Below are 22,756 nucleotides of genomic sequence, written 5' to 3' on the forward strand. Positions count from 1 at the left end.
CCTCCCTCCAACTCCCCCCTCCAACTCCCCCCTCCACTCCCCCCCCACTCCCACCCTCCCTCCTCCCTCCCTCCCACCAACCCTCCCTCCCTCCCACCAACCCTCCCTCCCTCCCTCCCACCAACCCTCCCTCCCTCCCACCAACCCTCCCTCCCTCCCACCAACCCTCCCTCCCTCCCACCAACCCTCCCTCCCTCCCACCAACCCTCCCTCCCTCCATCCAGCCAGCCAACTCTCCCTCCACCCAGCCAACCCTCCCTCCATCCAGCCAACCCTCCCTCCATCCAGCCAACCCTCCCTCCATCCATCCAGCCAACCCTCCATCCCTCCCTCCAGCCAACCCTCCCTCCCTCCCTCCAGCCAACCCTCCCTCCCTCCAGCCAACCCTCCCTCCCTCCCTCCCTCCAGCCAACCCTCCCTCCCTCCAGCCAACCCTCCCTCCCTCCAGCCAACCCTCCCTCGATCCATCCAGCCAACCCTCCCTCGCTCCATCCAGCCAATCCTCCAACCCTCCCTCCATCCATCCAGCCAACCCTCCCTCCATCCAGCCAAACCTCCCTCCATCCAGCCAACCCTCCAACCTTGTTTGCTTTGTGACATGACCAGCTACTGTTAAAGAAGTCTCTCCCTCAGTGAGGTCTCCCGCAGTGAGGAGACTGGGAAGCAGCCTGGTGCCTCCATTTGGGATTGCTCTGAAATATGGTTCTTTGTGGGAGTTGGGACTTGCTCTGTCAGTGAAAATCACTGAATCTCTCAGCCTGATGAAGGCATGTCCACAATGGTGGAGGGAAGAAAATGCTGCAGAGATTCTTATAATTGGAGGAGCACTAATTTCTCAGAGCGCTGTTTGGCTGGAGATCATAGGGATGGAAGGGATGAGGCCATGAAGGCATTTGGCACAAATTAAAAATTTAGGGGTTGGGGTAAGCAGAGCTGGAGCCAATGCTTTTAAACAGACATCTACGGTACCCTATTAAAAGCATAGCACATGAAAATCGATTTGCAAGTCTAGATATAACCCAGAGGTGGTTGATCTGGCTTCTTGTCTTCGGTGTTCTTTTCTGTCTTTTGGTGCCCATGCAGAGGAAGCACAATGGCTCAACTGGGCACGCTTTAGACCTTCCACTGCCGGTGGGCACTGACATGGGTGATGATACTCATTTTATAAGTTTTGTTTATGGCTCCATTGGTTGAGCCCCTCCAAAACAAAGAGATACTTTTGCTGGGTGGCTCTTTGCTAACAATGAGCCCAACCCAATGCCTCTTTATGGGCTTGAGACGCCTTCCCTTTTGGAAGGTGGCACAGGGCTGCTCTCTGCCGGCAGTCAGTGGGATCGTCCCAGCGTTTGTGACGTTTTCAGAGTGCGACGGCTCGGAGGGCACTGGGTGAAAGGTGAGAGAGACGGGCAGCCGGTCGCAGCCTGGCGGGGGGAAAGATGAGCGGAGCCGCCTGGATCCGTGTGTCCGCCTGCCGCCTGCTCGCAGCCTCGCGGAAGTGCTTCCCGGAGCAATGCGCCGCCGCCGTGAGGCTGCTCCCCGCCCGCTGCCACCGCCGCGGCTTCAGCACTGACGGCCGGAGTCTGGCTTATGCCAAGGATTTGATGCTGGGTAAAATCAACCAGGTGGGTGGATGATCCCCCGGAGGGTGGGGGGTGTGTGGATGATCCCCCGGAGGGTGGGGGGTGTGTGGATGATCCCCCGGAGGGTGGGGGGTGTGTGGATGATCCCCCGGGTGTGGGGGGTGTACCTGTCCCCCGGGGGACGGAGGGAAGGATGTAACTGTGCGCGGGGGCGGGGTGGGGGTGGTGGATGTACCTGTCCCTGAGGGGTGGGTAGGGGGAGTGGATGTACCTGTCCCTGAGGGGTGGGTAGGGGGAGTGGATGTACCTGTCCCTGAGGGGTGGGTAGGGGGAGTGGATGTACCTGTCCCTGAGGGGTGGGTAGGGGGAGTGGATGTACCTGTCCCTGGAGTTGGAGGGGGATGAATGTACCTGTCCCTGGAGTTGGAGGGGGATGAATGTACCTGTCCCTGGAGTTGGAGGGGGATGAATGTACCTGTCCCTGGAGTTGGAGGGGGATGAATGTACCTGTCCCTGAGGGGTAGGTAGGGGGAGTGGATGTACCTGTCCCTGGAGTCGGAGGGGGATGAATGTACCTGTCCCTGGAGTTGGGGGGGGGAGAATGTACCTGTCCCTGGAGTTGGAGGGGGACGAATGTACCTGTCCTTGGAGTTGGAGGGGGATGAATGTACCTGTCCCTGGAGTTTGGGGGAGGGGTGCAAGTACGTGTCCCCAGGGAGGGGGCTGCTGGCGATAGACCTGTCTGCAAGGGGAGGGGGGGCGGAGTAGATGAATGTACCTGTCCCTGGGGTGAGGTGGTGAAGGTCGATGTCTCTGAGGTGGAAAGGAGAGTGTCTTGTCCTGGAGCTGGTTGTGGAGAGGGGTGGATGTGGGGAGGAGATGGCTCCATCGAACTGACATGGGGTCTGATTCCTGAGTTGTCATGTTCTCCCCATTTCAATCCGTTGAGAGAAGTTGGGGATCTGGCAAAGTTATGCCACTTTATTACCTGTTGGAATTTCAGCAGAAGAGGATTCCACCCTCCTGACCTTGGAGGGTACCTACTGCAAATGGCAATTCTCCACATTTCTGCCTTGTCAGGCACAATTAAACTCCATATGTGGATGCATTTTATGAAGAATTTTGATCGCCTGCAGACAGTGGATGGTTACATTTCTCAAATGTCACTTGGCTCATTTAGTTGCAATCTGACCTCTCAAGTCAAAAGGTTGTGGATTCAGACTCCACTACAAAACCTGAATACATAATGAGGCTAACACTTAGGTGAGTGTTGCAGTGGCTGAGGTGCACAGCCATCTGGAGATATGTCAAACTGCCCTGCCTGCTTCGAAAGATCAAATGGTGGCATTTAAAGGGCAACTTAACTCTTCCTTAAATTCAGGTTGTGCGATGTTGAAATGGGTTAATTGGATATCAGACATTTGATGTCAAGTTTACATTTTAGGACCTTTTTGGGCAGGGTGCTGAAAAATGTATTTCTATTTGAGGATTGTTTTTTGGTGAATTTCAGCAAATCATGGTGCGTGTACCTATATTCCATCAAGACCCCTTGAATGTTTGAAGAATTGCTTGAAGAATAATCTTTATTATTGTCACAAGTCGGCCTACATTGACACTGCAATGAAGTTACTGTGAAAATCTCCTAGTCGCCACATTCCGGCGCCTGTTCGGGTACACTGAAGAAAAATTCAGACTGTCCAATTCACCTAACAGCACGTCAGGGGCTGTTTAGCACAGGGCTAAATTGCTGACTTTGAAAGCAGGCCAGCAGCACGGTTCAATTCCCGTAACAGCCTCCCCGAACAGGTGCCGGAATGTGGCGACTAGGGGCTTTTCACAGTAACTTCATTTGAAGCCTACTTGTGACGATAAGCGATTTTCATTTCTTTCGGGGCTTGTGGAAGGAAACTGGAGCACCCGGAGGAAACCCACGCAGACACGGGAAGAACGTGCAGACTCCGCACAGACAGTGACCCAACCTGGGAATTGAACCCGGGAATCTTGCGTTATGAAGCAACAGTGGTTACCACTGTGCTACCATGCCGCCCTTAACTCCTGATTCCAAGACTGTATTAAAATGGCATCAGTTGCTTCATCTCCATCCAAAGTCTGCTGTCCCACTTTAAATCTAGTTATTGTGATGGTCTCTGTTCACTTAACTCCAGACTTCTTGGACAGTCTTTCTGTCCAAATTCCCTCGTTCTCTGCACTATATCTTGTGCTTTAAGAGGCATGCCTCTTTGCAGCTCCCGTCCTGTCCAGTCTTTCTCCTGGCAGAGTTGAGAGATGTTCATCCCTGAGATCCTGTCTCCTACTGCTCTCAGATTATCTAAGCTAAAACATAAGCTTTTTACCTTTCATATACCTCCAGTTGCTAAGCAACGGCCACCTGCTTGTGCCTTTTATTTATCTTTCACTCCGTAGCCCCCTCTGAGCACAACAGAAACCCATTTGGAAATAAACCAATCCCCAAACATACAGCACCTTTGAATCTAACTACAGGTTTTACCTTTCCAGGCACAGAAATATTAAATTAAACCTCCTTAAAACTACACCTTATTACTAATATTTAGCAATGCAAATATAAATCCCTTAAAACTACCTTTGTTTTCCTAACAGCGGGAAGAGATTACTGAGATAGGGAGGGATGAGATAACAAGAGGGAGTTGAAAACAAGGATGAGAATTTTATAATTGAAGCTTTGCTTATCCAGGAGCCAGTGTAAGACAGCGAGTACAGGTGATGGGTGAATGGGGGCGTGATGCGATGTCGGATGCAGGTGATGTTCGGGGGGGGGGGGGGGGGATCTGGCCCCGGGGCGGTGCCCCCACGGTGGCCTGGCCTGCGATCGGGGCCCACCGATCCGCGGGCGGGCCTGTGCCGGAGGGCACTCTTTTCTTCCGCCTTCGCCATGGTCTTCACTATGGCGGAGGCGGGAGAGACCCCCCCTCCCCTGCGCATGCGCGGGGATGCCGTGAGTGGCCGCTGACGATCCCGCGCATGCGTCGCCCGGCGAAGTCCTTTCGGCGCCGGCTGGCGTGGCGCCAAAGGTCTTTCCAGCCGGCGGAGCGGAAACCGCTCCGGCGCGGGCCTAGCCCCTCAAGGTGAGGGCTTGGCCCCTAAAGGTGCGGAGAATTCCGCACCTTTGGGGCGGCCCGACGCCAGACTGACCTGTGCCGTTTTTGGCACCGGGTAGCGGACATCGTGCCATTTGCGGAGAATCCCGTCCCTTGTCTTCCGGGGTGAAAATGCTACCAATGAGGAGGGAGAAATAGCTGATCTAAATCTGTGTTATTAAAGGATTGTATGTTGTAAGCAATTTCAGTTTATGTTGTTTATCTTTTGTAGCAAGAAGTTTTCCCCTACCCAGAGATCAGTAAAGAAGAGTTGGAGGAGATTAGTCAACTCGTTGCTCCTGTGGAAAGATTTTTCAATGAAGACGGTGTGTTTTTATTTGTCGAATGTGGGTTATGTAAATCGGCCGCGCAGTTCAGCGTTGTCATTTATCCTAATAAGTATCATTCAAGCTTCAGGCTAGGTTCATTTTAAGGAGCTCACCATCTACCTTTTTTTATATTTCTTTCATGGAATATGGGCATCACTGGCAAGGCCAGCATTTATTGCCTATCCCCAAATCCCGCAATTGAGTGGCTTGCTGGGCCCTTTCAGAGGGCAGTTCAGAATCAACCACACTGCTGTGTGTACTGAGTCACATGTAGGTCAGACCAGGTAAGGGTGGTAGATTTCCTTCCCGAAGAGACATCAGTGTAACCAGAAAGGCTTTTCCAATAATCGACAATGGTTTTATGATCACCATAACTGAGACTAGCTTCGCAATATCAGATTTAATCATTTGATTTAAATTCCACCAGCTGCTGTAGTGGAATTTGAATCCACATCCCCAGAGCCTCAGCCTGGGCCTTTGAATGACCAGTTCAGTTCATTATGCACTCATCTCCGCTTCCTATTTCTGGTTTGTAAAAATGCCTGTTATACTTCAGGAATGAAGAGTTTTTGTGTCCCCTCCAGTCGGAAAATCATTCCCTACAACCTCAGACCATTTCCTTGTTCTGAGTGACTTTCACGTCCGCCGTGTAGAGGTAAAACTATTTAATGTGTGTAGTCATGGGGATCTACATTGCCAGATAGTGCTTAATGTACAGAAAGGAATCTCATTCAAATGCTGATGATATGAGCCTTGTAAAGACTAACTTTATTACGAGTTAAAACAGTATCTCTTAAAATCTAAGTAGTGCAAAAACCAATTGAAGATGAGGACTGCTGAAACATACTGATTAGCTGCAGGCAGCAGTAAGGTCACATAATCTATTGCCCACCAGTCAGCAAAAATCGTAAAGCAAAGGAGAAATCAGTGTTATTTCTTATATAATTATAATTCGGGCTTTTTTGTTCTGCTGCCTTCTGAGTTGCGATTTTAAAAATATATATATTTTTATTTGAGAAATTTTCAATTTTGCCACATAAAGAAAGGACAAACAGATTTAAACAATTTCTGTCAAAAAAAACTACCCCACAACCCAGCCTCATCTTTCCCTTATTTAATCCATAGCCCTCACCACCCCCCCCCCCCCCAGCTATTTGCTGACGACAACCAGCTCCTTAAAGAAGATAATGAACGACATCCATCTCGAGTAAAATCCCTTCTTCCCCCCTTCCCCCCCCCCCCCCCCTTAATGGCATACTTAATTTTTTCCAAGTACAAGAATTCCGCCAAGACCCCAGCCATGCTGCTGCCTTCGATGGCACCGATGCCCTCCACCCGAGCTATCAGAGATGCGATGGCCAAGATATCAGCTTTCTTCCCCTCCAGCAGCCCCGGCAAGTCCGATACTCCAAAGACCGACCCCATTGGGCATGGCTGTACTCTAATCCCCCAAATCTCTCATATTGTTTTGAAAAAGCAAGCCCAAAACGTGACCAACTTAGGGCAGGAACAAACCATGTGTGAGTGGTTCACTGGGCCCTTTGAACAAGGCTCGCATCTATCCTCTACTCCCAGAAACAGCCCATTCATCCGCACCCTGGTCATGTTTGTTCAATATGCCACATTAAACTGAATTAAACTCAGTCTCTCACACAAGGAGGTAAAATGAACCCCGCACCACAATCACAGTCAAAAATACTACCAACCCTTCCTCCCATTTTCCCTTTACATCCCCCAGCGAAGCCCTCTCCCTCCATCAGTTGCCCATAAATATTTGATATCCTCCCTTTCCCTATCTCATTAAGGGACAGCACCTCATCAATAAGAGAGGGCACTGGCAACTGAGGAAATGAAGAGAGTTCCTTCCGCACAAAGTTCAGTACCTGCAGATATCTAAAAACGTTCCCTCCTGGGAGCTGGAACTTCCCCACCAAATCCTCCACCCAGCAAACATACCCTTCACGAATAAGTCCCCAAAACTCTCCGCCCCCTCCCTCTCCCAGACCTTATATGATGACTCCATCTCAGCCTGTATAAATCTGTCGTTCCTCCAGCTTGGCATCATTAGCGACATAGACTCCAGTTCAAAGTGCTGCCTGAATTGGTTCCATATTCTCAGAGAAGCCATTAGCATTGAGCTTGTAGAGTACATGACCGGTGAGAACAGAAAAGTGCCCTCAAACTCGGACCTATACAGGAAGCCTCCTCCATCTGACTCCAAACCGACCCTAGATCCATGACCCACCCCTGCACTTTCTCGATGTCATAAAATTAGGTAATGCTACCTGCCCCCCCCCCCCATTGTCTGTCCCTTTTCAAGAACACCCTCCAAACGTGGCGGGGGGGGGGATTACCCACCCACACAGAGGTACCTCGGTACACGTGACAATAAACAAATCCAATCCAATCCAATGAGCTTGTTAATCCTAATAAATAGCGATTTGGGTAGAAAAATTGTGAGACACTGAAAGACAAAAAAGGGCCTTGGAAGAATATTCATTTTAATCATTTGAACCCTTCCCACCAGTGACATTGGAGAGCATCCCATCTCTTCAAGTCCATGTTCACCCCCACCCCCATGATTCACCAACCTCGCCACCTCTGCCTCCAAGGAGGCAATCCAACCTTCATGGTGCATGACAGTCTCCTCCACTTTCCGAATCATCGGGCCTTGTACCTCCAACCATTGTTCCACTCTGTCCAGAGCTGTACGAATGGCCTCAGTCACCTTTGTCAGATCACCCGTGATCGCCTACCTTCGCTTCCTGAACTCATCCACCAGATATTCCACCAGCCTCTCAGTTGTCCACTGAGAGGGCAACAATGACACAGAGACCTCTGTCATTTTCCCCCCCTCCTGCGACACAAGGGCCTTCTGAGTCAGACGAAGACCCCTTACCAACTTATGATTCATATTATAGCCTGCAGACAACCCACATCGGAGGAGGAATCCAAATTCTCCAATTATAACACTTTTACACCTTTGAAACATCAAAACTGGCCCAAAACCAAATCTCCAAGCAGGACCCACCGTGTGTGTCTGCGACCGTTCATTTCATGGCCGCCACCGTAAGTGAATCCGAAATTGCAATATTGATGTACAGGTCTGATTTGAGATATGGACGTGGACTTTCCACTTTGGGTGAAGTTGCAAATTGCACCAGATATGAGAAGTGTTTTTTCTCTCGGGTTCCTGCTCAAACACACCCTCATATCACCAAATGTAAAATCTGCCAAGAACCAGTGTCTTAATTCACAATTGACAATTTTTTAAAAACTTGTTTTAAAATATACACGATCTATTTATGAATAGTAACTTGATGTGATTAACACACCTAAAAATGAGTATCACTAAAATAAGCACTTTCAATCTCTGTCGTTGTGTCGCCCGAGATTAACCTGGTTTTAAATTACTGAAAATGATTTTTCTTTTAAATACAGAACCATTTGCTGATTATATTCGGTGACAAGAGTCCATTTCTTAGTAAATTATATACAAAATCGCAGTCAAAGGCTTGTAAAAACAATAATGACCTTTCGCCCAAAATGTTTAGAGCTTCCTTGAAGGCCCAGAAACAAATGCAATTAGCAAAAACCCCGAGTGGGGATTCATTTCACCAGTGGGGCTACGGCACACTTTTAGCCGGACTTTTGTTTCTTTTAACTTGATTTGCACCGGGTTTAATTTGTGCTTACAATTCTATGACATTTTATGCGGGTTTGCCAATTTCAGCCAATTGCCCCATTAAGCCAGTGCAAAATGGTCAACCCAGAAAGCTGCAGAACAAGAAGCCTGAATACCAGATGTTACAATTCTATACGAAGTAACACTGGTGTCTCCTTTGTTTTACTATTTCTGCTGACTTGTGGGCGATAGGACTACGTGACCTTACTGCTGACTGCAGCTAATCAGTATGTTGCAGCAGTCCTTCCCTTCAATTGGTTTTTGCACATGATCTGTCGTTTACCGTTTCATTTTGAGGTAAAATTGATCAATCAATAGTGGCGCATGCATGTTATGTATATTAGCAGATATTCAGATGAATATTTTAAGTTGATGTCTTCTTTTTAATCAGTTGATTCAAAGAATATTGATTTGGATGCAAAGATTCCGCCAGAAACCATGAAAGGACTCAAAGAGCTGGGTCTCTTTGGACAACAGATTCCTGTCGAGTATGGTGAGTTTGTAAATATTGAACGAAACAATTCCTGCTGATGCCTAACCGCGTGTAACAAATGTTTCACTTATGCAAAATAACTACATAATGCATAATAGTTATTCTGACTATCAGATCTATTTGAATTTTAGCATCACAATGCAGTGATTGTGTTATCTGTTGATGGATATTCTTTCCAGGCGGTCTCGGACTATCAAACACCATGTATGCACGAATTGGTGAGATCACTTCATTGGACGGGGCCATTGCTGTTACTCTGGCAGCTCATCAAGCTATTGGACTGAAGGTATTTGAGATATTTGTGATGGCACTATCCATGTAGATTGCAAACTGTTGATCTGAATTGAAGAAAAAGACTAGAAATTTTTGCCCCTTGTCCAAAAGGTTTGTTGGGGTTACTGGGTTACGGGGATAGGGTGGAGGAGTGGGCTTAAGTAGGGTGCCGTTTCCCAGGGCCGGTGCAGACTTCATTCAGTTCCTTCACACAGGGTTTAAGGAGCTCCTTTTGGACAGTATTTGAAACCCTAGTTTGCCGTTGCTTAACAAATATATTCCTGTGATATACCAAAAATGTAGTTAGCAGAAAACAACCTCGTATGATATTCAGTATGCATTTTTGGCATCTTACTTCATGCCCTTGGTTGTGCAAGCAGGGGAAGGAAGTCTTGCATTTGGCTCAAGAATTTGACCTTTTTCCAATTTTTCCTGAGCTGACTGCTTCTCAACATAACCCAGCCTGCTTTCCCTCCGCGTCCCTTATCAGCCTTGCTTTTGCACAGGGCTGGAAAGAAGTAGTAAAAGGAGGAAAGGCATAGGTTCTGGGGCAGCAGCTGTATCGGGAAAAAGAAGCAGACAAGATTACAAATGCAACTAGTCCAAATAGAGAGGAAGAAATTAATCAATGTTTGGAGGAGTTTAGAGAAGAAAATGGATGCAAGTTTACTTAGGCGAAGCAGAAAACTGCAGTGGATTCGATGTTTTTGAATTTGCCGACTCGTGGAGAGAGTACGCCTCTCGGCTCATCAGGCTGAATGGCTTTTCTCTGCAATGTAACATTCTATGATTTTGGGGACTAAATGTTGCATATTGAAAACAAATAGCTATATATAGTACCTGAAAAGGAACTAGGTGGAGGGATTAAAATGGCATGAGACTTGTCCAATAAACTGCTTTCTTTCGGAATGATCCTGGATGAAATTGGCAACTCCACGGAATGGACTGAAGAGCCTTAAAACTGGAAACTATGTTTTTTTTGTTGTTTTGGTTAATATTTGCCCTGTTTGCTTTCGTGTCTTTGTGCTGTTGTTCTGTGATCCATTTTGTAAGTTTATTTGTTGCTGTAAAAATAATGTTACCCTGTCTCAGAGTCTGCAGCTGTGTGCCATCATACAGTTGTATGAGCAATCTGGACATCCTCTGAGTATATACGGTTACTGTTGAGTAATCAGCACAAATAAATCAGAAACTGATCCTTGTTTATTTTGCATGCGATTAGGGAATCCTAATTGTTGGCACTGATGAGCAGAAAGCCAAGTATCTGCCTAAACTGGCAACAGGAGAACACGTTGCGGCGTTTTGTCTCACAGAACCAGGCAGGTAAGATAGGAACCAACTGGATTAATTAATTATTAAATTAGTTAGATTCATTCTCCCTAAGGAAAGGGCAAATTTTTCATCTTTTATTTAAGACATCTAATCTGTAGTGTTGTACAAAATAAGTAACATTTTGAAGAAATTCCGATAGTGTGAACTGAAAAATTAAAGTCAGTTAATTAATATCTCAACCCCAAAGATGTCTCGGTGCCTTGTTACAAATTATTTTAAATATACAAATTTATTGACTTTGTAGTCCTTGGTCTTTAGCGTTAGTATTTAAAATGTGTACGTAACAATTGATCATACCTGCAGCAATATTTATTTGACTTTATTTCACTGAATAGTTACAACAGAATACGGTACATGTTTTGCAAGTTTTTCATGAAGCACATCAATGGATTACGTTGTTAGTGAGGGCGGCACGTGGCGCAGTGGTTAGCACTGGGACTACGGCGCTGAGGACCCGGGTTCGAATCCCAGCCCTGGGTCACTGTCCGTGTGGCGTTTGTACATTCTCCCCGTGTCTGCATGGGTTTCACCCCCACAACCCAAAGATGTGCAGGTTAGGTGGATTGGCCACGCTAAATTGCCACTTAATTGGAAAATGAAATAATTGGGTGCTCTAAATTTATATTTTAAAAAAGATGTTTGTGGTGTTCCCTGATCTCCAGCTAATTGGCAACCTGTGCTTATGGGGAATCTGAGATGGTCTTTTTAATGGTCACAGTTTTGTTTCATGTTTCCAGAATGTTTCAGAAAACTGATTTACAAACTTTTCCAAATGAATGTTTTTAGGACTCTGATCCTAATTTCTGCAATGCAGTTCCAACCATCCAAAGAAGTATAGGTTTTTGGATTCCTATGCAGTGTCACAAACAAAAAGCTCAATTTTAGTTGGGGTGTGGAGGCAGGTCCTGTGGTAGGCATGCAGGCAGCTTGGTGTCAAAGAGTGTCATGCTGAGTTATTGGCATGTCCCGGCCTCTAGCCAAGGATCAGGGCCTGCACCACCTCTCGCCCACGCCTGAAATTGCCATCCAGCCACAAGTAATCCTGCAGAGTGGCTCCAGTTCCACAGTGATCGTCTGGCAGCTATGGCCTCCTTGTTTTCTGTAAAGTTGAAAACATGCCAGATGTCCAGCTTCCAATGTGGCTGCTGAACTTGTAGTGTCAGAGGGCCTCCATAGGAGATGGCCCAGCATCCTCAATTGGAAAGTGAATGGACCGTCCAGCCACTAATTGGCCATTTTGGAAATTGCATTGGGCATCAGACCTGTGGTGCAGGGTCTGAACCCGGCTGTGCTCCCAACGCAGGGGGCCCTCCCAGAAAATGAAAATTCAGCCCGACGTGTTTGTATAATAAGAAATACAGAAACGTTCTGAAATCTGATGACCTCAGTGAGCCCCTGTGAAGGTCCTGTGGACTCCTTAGATTTCGGGGAGAGGATGGGTGTTAGTCAAGGAACCCCAGTTTGAAAATCTATTCTGTGAAGTAAGGGTACAGTAATCGGATTTGTCTCCTCTAATAGCCTGCAGCTGAGGTTAGTCCTTTTCTCCTTTAGTGTCTGTTTCAATAAGCTCAGACCTGGGCACTTTTTTTTGTAATTGTTTAAAAGCAGTTGCTTGGTTTGATGTATTCATCGAGTCACCTCCATTTTTGCACAATCACAGTTGGACAAACCTGCATAAAGGCTACAAGGCAAAACGACCGTGAAATAGCAGAGAATGCCCTAACTCCAAACCATGTGAAATGTTGTTAACTTTTGGTTGGTTCAATTGGCTCTGTTTTATAACCTTTGCTCTCGAGTCGCCAGGTATCTTTATGATACCGCCACGAGGTTCAAGTTCGAGTAATGATCAATAACTCAATACACCGATTAGTAAGATTCAAATCAAAGCACATTTATTATACACCGTAATCGCTACTCATGCACAAATTCTACGTCTAAGCTACTTCTACGACTAACAGGCCTATACTTAGCTTCGGACTGGCCCACCAGGTCAGGGGAACGAATGGCCTTTCGTTCGGGTTCTGAGTCTGCTGGATTCGAAGTTGGTACAGATTGGTAGCTAGGAGCGCCTATCTCGTAGCGAGCGTTGACTTAAGACTTACTGGATCTCGGCGGCAGTTGAACCAGTCACGGTCAAGGTTGGTTTGCGTTGCTGAGTGACCCGGTCACGAAGAACAATTTGAACTTGGGGGCTTAAATTTATAGTCCCCAGGGCCTTCCCGCCTTTCGGGGCGGACCCTGTACCTGGTTCCAGGTGATTGGACTTCGTTCCAATCGCTTGGTTTGATTTCTCCAATAGTGGAGCAATTCCCTGATCGATGGGCGGTCTTGAGGTGTTTGTTAACCTCTTTTGTGTTGGCTCCTGCTGGCGCTGGGGAGTCTGGCTTAGCTTTGTTTGTCCCAAACGTTGCGATTGTTCCCGGGGATCGCTTATTAGTATGTAGATAGCTGCTACATTATTATGCAGATGGCTGCTTGTATCGATGCTGTCTGGGCTTTTGCAGAGTTTAATACACAGTAACTTGCACCTGCTGGTTTCTGCCTGTGTTGGCTGAATTTCCCTGCAGCCTTTGCTGTTCTCCATTTTACATCGGGAGTTGGCCAACTCAGGTGGCTACAATCTAAAGAATTGCTATTGCAGCAGTGTGATGTCCGTTCTCTCAAAAGAGTATAGAAGGTGTTGTTACAATGTCAAACATGGCTGCCTACACAATGGGTGAAATTCTCCATTTGGGAGCTTGTTCTGCTGCCAGAGTGAATTGCACCTGATTTACGCTCACACTTTGAGTCCCCCACCCCCACCCCCGGCCATACTCCCCTAAAGAGCAACAAACGGTGCACTCATCCTCTAGCAACACTTTATACAGGCATTTTTGCACCTCTTTCCATCAAAAACTTCGTCTTTTGGCGGGGAAAAGACAAAGAAATGCCACCTTGAGTGGGAGCCACCAAATACAGTGGCTCCCACTGTAAACCAACCTATTTGAATTTTTTTGTCTTGACTGCTGTGCAAACTGCTCACAATTGCTTTAACTCTCGATTCCTACACTGGGTTAAAATGGCATTAGTAGTGCGATTTACCTTTGAAGGCTGATGTCTCATTTTAAATCTGTTTGCTGCAATTGTCTCTTTAACCCTGAACATGTTGTTTACTCTTCCTTGAATTCTTCTGAGCAATACCTTGGTCTCCGTTCACTTGACTCCTGTCGTCTTAAACATGTTTTCTGTCCCAATTCCCTGGTTATCTGGACTGTACATTTTACTTTAGGAAGCCTTCCTCTTTGCAGCTCCTGTAGAGTTGAGAGATGTTAACTTCTTGAGATCCTGTCTCCAACTGCAATCAAACTAGCTAAACTAAAACTTAAAAGCTTCTCTCACTTTCAAGGCCCCAGCTGCTAAGAATTGCCCGCATACCTCTTGACCTATTTATTTTTCACGCCTTAGCCCTCTTTAAGCACAATAGAAACACTATTGGAATTTAACCCAACCCCACACATACAAACTCCTGGTCCAGCATGAATCTAGCTGTAAGTTTACCCTTCCAGACACAGAAACATTAAATTAAACCCACTTAAAATTATACTTTATTTCTAATGTTTGCCAATACAAATAGAAGTCCCTTAAAACTACCTTTGTTTTTCTAACACATTCAACAGGCAACACCGTTGACAACGGCAGGACCAGAAGATGGTCCTCTCCACTTCCACAAAACTTGCGGCGGGCACGTGGTGGGTTGCGTGGACAATCCTGCCCAGTGTCTCATATGTCACAATCGGGCTGCGATAGGCAGCACACAGGCTTTACACTGTATTAGCTTCTGCCAGCTTCCACAGAATGTTGATCCCCTTCCAAAGAGCTGTTTCCGTGCAGACACCACACTTCTGTCTTGGTCTTCTAATTGACAAAACCAGAGGCAACATGAGGACAGAAATGTTCTCACAGTGCATCAATATGGTCTAAAATGCAATAGCTGAAAGGGTGATGGAAGCACATTCATTAATAACTTTACGAAGCGAATTGGATAAATACTTTGAAGGGAGAAGGTTTAGAAGGATGTGGGGGAAGGAGCAGGAGAGTGGGATTGATGGGTCGTTTCTTTCAGAAGCTGGCACAGGCACGACAGCTTCTTCTGTGGTACCTTCCCAGCTCTGAACTGTACTTATTTAGCCATGTGATTCATGTGCACTACCAGTGACGATCACCTAGCTATAAAATATTCTTTACCAACACTTGGGTCACTTAGCCCCCCCCCCTTCTATTCATCATTTTGTTATTCCAGCTGATAGCCAAAAATCTGCTTGAACAGAACTGTCTGAAAGCATCAGCGCATGTGGCATCAGACTCCAGCTTGCAGCAACACACTGAAGTAGTAATGAGATAATAGACTGGATTCTTCTTTTCACATTTTATGATGCATTTTTCCTCTAAAGTGGTTCATGTCAGAAACATTTCTGCAGATCTGCGCACACATCCTTTCAGAGCTTCCTTTATTGGCTATTTATCAGGAGGACAGCTTCAACCCCTAATCATACTCCATATTGCAAGTTATTTTCTCTCTCAATTGCTCCTACCTATCATTATTCTTTCTGCTAATGATCACTATGTTTAGTCAGCATTTAAAAATAGCGATGTAATGATGCAGTTTCATCGTGCCTCAGCTTCTACTTAATCCAATGGCTGTTCTCAGTATGTCAGGGGCTGTTTACTGTTGGACCCTCACAGCAAAGACGATTCTGTTGTCAGCTGGTTGCTAAAAGTGCACTTGCCGCATTTACTGGAAAACAATCAGACGGACCCTCTGACCTAAAATATTGATCCTACCCCAAAGTCTTAGCTGGGTTAAAGAATAGAGACTTGGCATAGGACTGTCCGGGTCTGTTGGCTTATTGACACATTGTGAAATTCCACGAATTGTTTTGTTTCACGGAAGCCTTGAATTTTGCATTTGTTTCAGATTAAAATTTAGTGGGTTGAATATTGAAACGGCGAAGTTGAGAGAGATGGTGCGAAGGTGTCATGTTTATTGTACATCTTGATTTCAATTTCATCCATTCATTGGAAGCAGTGGTTACTGAAAGGTTGACGAAGGGTCATGCCTTTATTTGCTGATGTTAGTTCAGTGATCTTTGTAGCAGTTTGAGTGGCTTGCAGGGCCATTTCAAAGGATGTTCAAAAATCTACTGTGTTGGTATACGACTGGAGTCTAACACAGGCCGCAGATTTCCTTCCCTCAAGGACATATGGAAATCTGACACCATCATGATCAAACTCGGTATTTTTTTCCCAGCTTCTTTAAAACAAAATTCCCAATTCTCAACTATCATGTAAACTTGCCGACTGATATTAGTTAGACCAGGCCTCTGGATCACTGATATGGTAACATATCCACTGCAATGGCATACCTGTTCACAGCATTAAATAATTCTCTCATCTTTACTTTATCGGGGGGGGTGACGCAGTGGTTAGCACTGCTGCCTCACGGCGCCGAATACCGAAGTTCGATCCCGGCCCCGGATCACTGTCTGTGTGAAGTTTGCACATTCTCCCCGTGTCTGCATGGGTCTCGCCCCCACAACCCAAAGATGTGCAGTGTAGGTGAGTTGGCAATACTAAATTGTCCCTTCATTGAAAAAAAAAGAATTGAATACTCTTTTTAAAAAAAAAAAAAAAAGTTTTTTAAATTTTTTCTTTATCGGATCATCTTTTGTTGCAGTTCTTTCGCAGAATATTTAGTTCCATTTGTGACAGTTTAGTAGGAGCTCCACTGCAGGATTTGAGCACGGAACCAAGGTTGGCATTGCTGTGCAGTACTAAAGTAATGCTACATTGGTGGTGCAGTAATCTTTCAGACAACAACATTCATTGCCACTATGCAAAGAGCAGAAGTTCTCCAGGAGTTCTGGCTGACATACAATGGTCCACCGACATCATCAAAGATGATTTATAAACTGAACACTTGTCTAATTTTCTGTTATGGGATCTTGCTGAATGCACATTAGCTGCTACATTTTCCTACATGTCAACATTAATTGACTATGAAGGTCTTTGGGACATTCCAACGTCATGAAAGGCTATATATGAAATAGTTTTGTTCATCCTTTAAATAGACTTTGTTTTTAAACCTTTGTAACCTTTTTTATTTGAAATGATTTATTTTGTTTCATAATATTTTATTTCATAAAGTACTAGATTGGTATTTAATCTGGATTTATTTTGTCATTGTAAAACTTTGCAATAAGTTTAAACAATTTTAGCTTGAGACACAATGTTTGTCAATATGATTTTTATCCACCAAATGGAGAAATCAGGAGCATATGTTGGGACATCATGTGACCTTGGTCATAGAAGTATACTCCACACAAATATAGTTGTTTGATAGTACAGAATTTTAGTATTGCTGAAAAAAGAGATGTCAAAGCTTTTAGTCTTGCACTCATCTGGCCATTCGCAAGAATTTCAGCTTGATGATGAAATAGGGTGCTTCAAAACCATTCTGTGAGATAATTGCTACCCTGATCAGATCATTGCTCCCTGTATGTCGTGGGCCTAATACTGCCTCTTTTTGAGCTGAAAAGTCCCCAATCAACTCCAATTATCCTGGTTGGGTAAGGTAATTCAAAAATGTGAACAACAGGTGAAGCTTGTCGTCTCACGCTACTACTATACAGGAGCAACACAAGTGGTGTTCGCCACTAACTGGATGCTGCCATCAAGTCAAACGGACATTCCGCCTATCACACAAATCAGTTCAGTGCTGGTGTGATGCTAGGTATGTAGGCTATAGGTCCCAAAAACTGGTGGATCATATCAACCAGCATGTCCCTTCAACTGTTCGCAGCAGGAGAGGTACTGACTATACCCAACCAGCCCATGCTTGCAAAACTAAAACAGTGTCCAACATTAGATGTCATTCTGTGATTGGGCAACAGTTGCTAAACAATCCTGAGTGCGCTGAGAATTGAGCAGACAACCAATCTAAGATTATCAGTTGGAATTGTAGTTTGACACATTTTGTGCTGGTAAATAATGCATGGAGCCCTGTTCTTTTCAGATAGGAAGAACATGTACACATGTTGTGCCTGTTTGAACTGAACAAACTAGGCGACAGTCATTGTCTGGTTCATTCTCCACCAAGCCGAGTCAACCTGCCTTGTTTGTATTTCAATAAAACTTGGCAGTTAACGGTCAATCGTCAGTTAACTGGTGCATTCCCCATGGCAATGCCTCTACCAATCAGAGTCCACTTGCCAACCAATCAGCACTTTTTTCTCATGAAGTATAAATTCTTGTTCTGTTTACACCTGGTATTCTTGTGAATATCCTGATGTGTTCAAGATGAAAAACGTCGACACGTGTGTATTTTAGCGATACTCATACATGTATTGTTCCAGTTAGAAAAGGCATACGCTCGCTGATTTAAACTTCCTTTGCATAAAAAATGTTGATGATACCCAATTCTTTACACACATCACAAATGTTCATTAATGTGTTTTCAGTGGGAGCGATGCAGCATCAATTCAGACCAGGGCAACGCTCAGTGATGACGGACAGCACTACTTACTCAGTGGTTCAAAGGTGAATACAACACATAAAGAATTTTGACAATCCCGAACATTTTTGTTTTATCACATAATTGCTTGTTGGATTCAAGAATTAAAACTATAGTGTTCTTCACTATTATGATTATTCTTTAGTAATCTGTAGGACTGAAGTACAGAACTATGTCCTACAATCTTGTACTTAAGATTAATATACAAAGTCCACTCCTATTGCTACATAATCTTTTGTACCATAATAGCTAATCCATTATATTTCGTGTATTTGTACAAACGTTGCACAATGTGGAACTGCTGCTCCTTCATTCTATCTCTCGCCATAATTGTCATTGCACTGATTTTCACTAAGAATAAATGGGAAAAGCTCCCAAATTACTGCGGATGCTGGAATCTGAAACGAAAGAAAAAATGCTGGAAAATCTCAGCAGGTCTGGCAGCGTCTGTAGGGAGAGAAAAGAGGTAACGTTTCGAGTCCGATGACTCTTTGTCAAAGCTGCTCGAAATGTTAGCTCTTTTCTCTCCCTACAGATGCTGCCAGACCTGCTGAGATTTTCCAGCATTTTCTCTTTCGTCCCTAATGGTCAAGTAGTTCTAAGCAATGAGTAGCTGAGCCATACAAATGGAATCCCGTGATCTGTACAGGCTTAACTAATCTCACTAGGCCTCTACAACTGATGGATGTGGAAACAAAAACCAGCTATACGTCTTGTTGCTGGTGGCTATCCAATGACTTCTGAGGGGTTGATCTATAAAGTTGGTGTTTTCAGTATTAATTATTATTTGAACTTGTACTATAAATTTCAGTAAGAAGTCTTACAACACCAGGTTAAAGTCCAACAGGCTTGTTTCAAACACTAGCTTTCGGAAAGGAAGGAGCAGTGCTCCGAAAGCTAGTGTTTGAAACAAACCTGTTGGACTTTAACCTGGTGTTGTAAGACTTCTTACTGTGCTCACCCCAGTCCAACGCCGGCATCTCCACATTATAAATTTCAGAACGTGTACAGAACCGAGAGAATGATAAGCCACCACCGGTTTCCAACTGAGATACCTTTAAAAAAATGTACATTGCTTCCAATTATTACTTCTGTTTTGTTGGTAGAAAATGTGAAACTTCTATTTGCCTATGCCTTTGAGACAGAGCTCCTAATCTGAATTCTTGCCTAAAAAAAAATACAAAATTATAAAATTTTTGTTAATGTCTGCGCGATAGAGGCATCAATTGTTAGATGTCCAAGAAGCAATCTCAGAACTGGGGAACGAATTGGAACCTTAGAATATCCTGGAACTGAAGGTGTAGGGCTGGAGGAAAAAATGTGAAGAGAATATGCTGGCTTGGTTCAAATAGAATATCTGCTGTCTTAGTCTGAGCGATGCCAAGGCAGATAATATCGGAATTCAGCATCTAAAAGGAAAGTTAAAAGAATGCCTGATTCCAAGAGCCTGAAATTTTCTATTTCTGCACTGGAGTTCAGTTTAGATTATGTTCAGCTTCAATTATGTTTTCGATTTCTGCAGAAACTCTGACCCCAAAATAAGAGTGCTACGTAACGAACTAAACTAACAGTGCAACATCTGCTGGTAAGGATGGGGGGAAAGCAACAGCCATTATTATTGTCCCTGACAGCTGTCCAATGGCTTGTGCTGCAGATCTGGATATCAAATGGTGGAATTGCAGACATTTTTACAGTATTTGCACGAACGGAAGTGGTTGACAAAGATGGTACAACCAAGGACAAGATCACGGCTTTTGTGGTGGAGAGAGAATTTGGTGGCATAACCAGTGGGAAACCAGAAGACAAACTAGGAATCCGTGGATCCAATAGTAAGATGCTCGTAATGCTGACATCAAAACATTTGATTTTCTAACTTATATAAAGAATTTTCAAATTTGAGTTTTGACTTATTATTTATTAATATGCTGCTATCTTTGGTTAAATTGGTAATACCCATCAGAATAATTTTCCCATTTATTGTTGAAGATTTGTTTTATCTGATAAATTCTAGCAATGAGTATCAGCTGTTAATCTTCAGAAAGGAAATTCCTTGAACAAGAATTCTGTTGCAAAGCAAATCGTATATTTTCACCGGTATGAATTGAAAACTTCTTTTCGCAGGATTATTACAGAATGCTAACAAATAATGGTGAAAAGCCTTTCTCTCCCAAGTTGCCCCAGATGCTCAGGGAAATTCTAAGTGTATAGCTGGAAGCATGTTTAACACATGATAGATTGGAATCTATTAATTATAAATAACATGATAGAATCTAGCATTTAAAAATGTGTGCTGTGGCAAAGATTATAAATTTGGTAAAAGATTTTCTCACATTTCCCATTTTTAACCCTTGATATATCAGATTATTTTCATTACCATTTTTGTGCAGAAATACATTTCTAAGAAATCTGAATTAAAATACGCTTTGTCTCATCTGCTCCTGTACTTTTAACTGAAGAAGAATTCGCTTTCGATACCTGTGCATTTTAACCACCTGCGGAAAATGGTCAGTACCTATATTGGACCATAATTTGCTTTAGCAGGGCATCTTACAACATCTGTTAATGAAACTGGACAAATGGAAGGGATGGCAGAGAGGGCAGTGCAATGTTCCTCCTGCAGGATGTTCGAGGTGAGGGACACCGTCAGTGACTCTGCTGAGTTCACCTGCGGGAAGTGCACCCATCTACAGCTCCTCAAAGATCGTGTTAGGGAACTGGAGCTGGATGAACTGAGGATCATTTCAGAAGGCAGAGTCGGTTACAGATAGAAGCTACAGGGATGTAGTTACTCCTAAGAATGAAGGTAGCTGGGTGACGTTTAAAAGGAGGGTGAAGAAGCAGTCAGTGCAGGGATCCCCTGTGGTTGTTCCCCTCAATAACAGGTATACTGTTTTGGACACTGTTTGGGGGGGGGGGGGGGACACCTACCAGAGGTAAGCCACGGTGACCAGGTCTCGGGCACTGAGTCTGTCCCTGTGGCTCAGAAGGGAAGGGGGAGAGCAGGAGAGCATTAGTTATTGGAGACTCTATAGTTAGAGGTACAGATAGGTGGTTCTGTGGCAACGATAGAGGCTCATGGTTGGTGTGTTACCTCCCGGGTGCCAAGGTCCGTGACGTCTCTGATCGTGTTTTCAGGATCCTTAAGGGGGAGAGGGAGCAGCCACAAGTCGTGGTACACATCGGTACCAACAACATATGTAGGAAAAGGGACGGGGATGTAAAACAGGAATTCAGGGAGCTAGGGTGGAAGCTTAGAGCCAGTACAGACCGTGTTTTCATCTCTGGTTTGCTGCCAGTGCCACGTGCTAGCGAGGTGAGGAACAGGGAGAGAGTGCAGTTAAACACATGGCTACAGGGATGGTGTAGGAGGGAGGGTTTCAGTTACTTGGATAATTGGAGCACATTCTGGGGAAGGTGGGACCTGTACAAACAGGACGGGTTACACCTGAACCAGAGGGGCACCAATATCCTGGGAGGAAAATTTGCTACAGTTCTTCGGGGGGTTTTAAACTAATTTGGCAGGAGGATGGGAAACTGCTTTGTAGTCCAGGAGATAGCATTGCTGGAGTTCAGGAAGTTGAGGGTAGTGCAGTACTGAGGAAGGTACCAAGGTCACAAGAGTGAACCTGCAGGCATGAAGGTGGTTTGAAGTGTGTCTATTTCAATACAAGGAGCATTAGGAATAAGGTTGGTGAGCTTGAAGCATGGATTGATACCTGGGACTACGATGTTGTGGCCATTACGGAGACGTGGACAGAACAGGGGCAGGAATGGTTGTTGGAGGTTCTGGGGTTTAGATGTTTCAGTAAGATTAGGGCAGGTAGTAAAAGAGGTGGAGGAGTAGCATTGTTAATCAAGGATAGTATAATGGCTGCAGAAAGGCAGTTTGAGGAGGATCTGTCTACTGAGGTAGTGTGGGCTGAAGTTAAAAATAGGAAAGGAGCGGTCACTTTGTTAGGAGTTTTCTATAGGCCCCCAAACAGTAACAGAGATGTGGAGGAAAAGATTGCAATGCAGATTTTGATAGGTGCGGTAGTCACAGGGTAGTTGTCATGGGTGACTTTAACTTTCCAAATATTGATTGGAACCACTATAATTCGAATAGTTTGGATGGGGCTGTTTTTATCTCGTGTGTGCAGGAGGGTTTCCTCACACAATATGTGGATAGACCGACAAGAGGCGGGGCAACATTGGATGTGGTACTGGGTAATGAACTGGGCCAAGTGTTAGATTTGGTTGTGGGAGAGCACTTTGGAGATAGTGACCACAATTCGGTGACTTTCACTATAGCAATGGAGAGGGATAGGAACATATGGCAAGGCAAGGTTTATAACTGGGGGAAGGGTAATTACGATGCGATTAGGCAAGAATTGGGGAGCATAAGATGGAAACAGGAACT

The 22,756-nt window shown here is 44.9% G+C and overlaps 1 protein-coding gene across 1 annotated transcript in view; it reads left to right on the top strand.

Annotated features, from left to right (window-relative positions):
* Positions 1-1,379: 1,379 nt before the first annotated feature.
* The window catches only part of acad9 (acyl-CoA dehydrogenase family, member 9), a 62,938-nt gene continuing 41,561 nt past the window's right edge, over positions 1,380-22,756 (top strand). Inside the window, exons 1-7 of the mRNA XM_072472554.1 lie at positions 1,380-1,622; positions 4,929-5,022; positions 9,102-9,203; positions 9,383-9,489; positions 10,699-10,799; positions 18,305-18,383; positions 20,012-20,186. Of these exons, the coding sequence (XP_072328655.1) occupies positions 1,437-1,622; positions 4,929-5,022; positions 9,102-9,203; positions 9,383-9,489; positions 10,699-10,799; positions 18,305-18,383; positions 20,012-20,186 (844 nt within the window). The 5' untranslated portion in view covers positions 1,380-1,436. The remainder of the gene's footprint in view (positions 1,623-4,928; positions 5,023-9,101; positions 9,204-9,382; positions 9,490-10,698; positions 10,800-18,304; positions 18,384-20,011; positions 20,187-22,756) is intronic.

This window comes from Scyliorhinus torazame, chromosome 13 (genome assembly GCF_047496885.1).
Source record: "Scyliorhinus torazame isolate Kashiwa2021f chromosome 13, sScyTor2.1, whole genome shotgun sequence".
In the NCBI taxonomy this organism is placed as follows: Eukaryota; Metazoa; Chordata; class Chondrichthyes; order Carcharhiniformes; family Scyliorhinidae; genus Scyliorhinus; species Scyliorhinus torazame.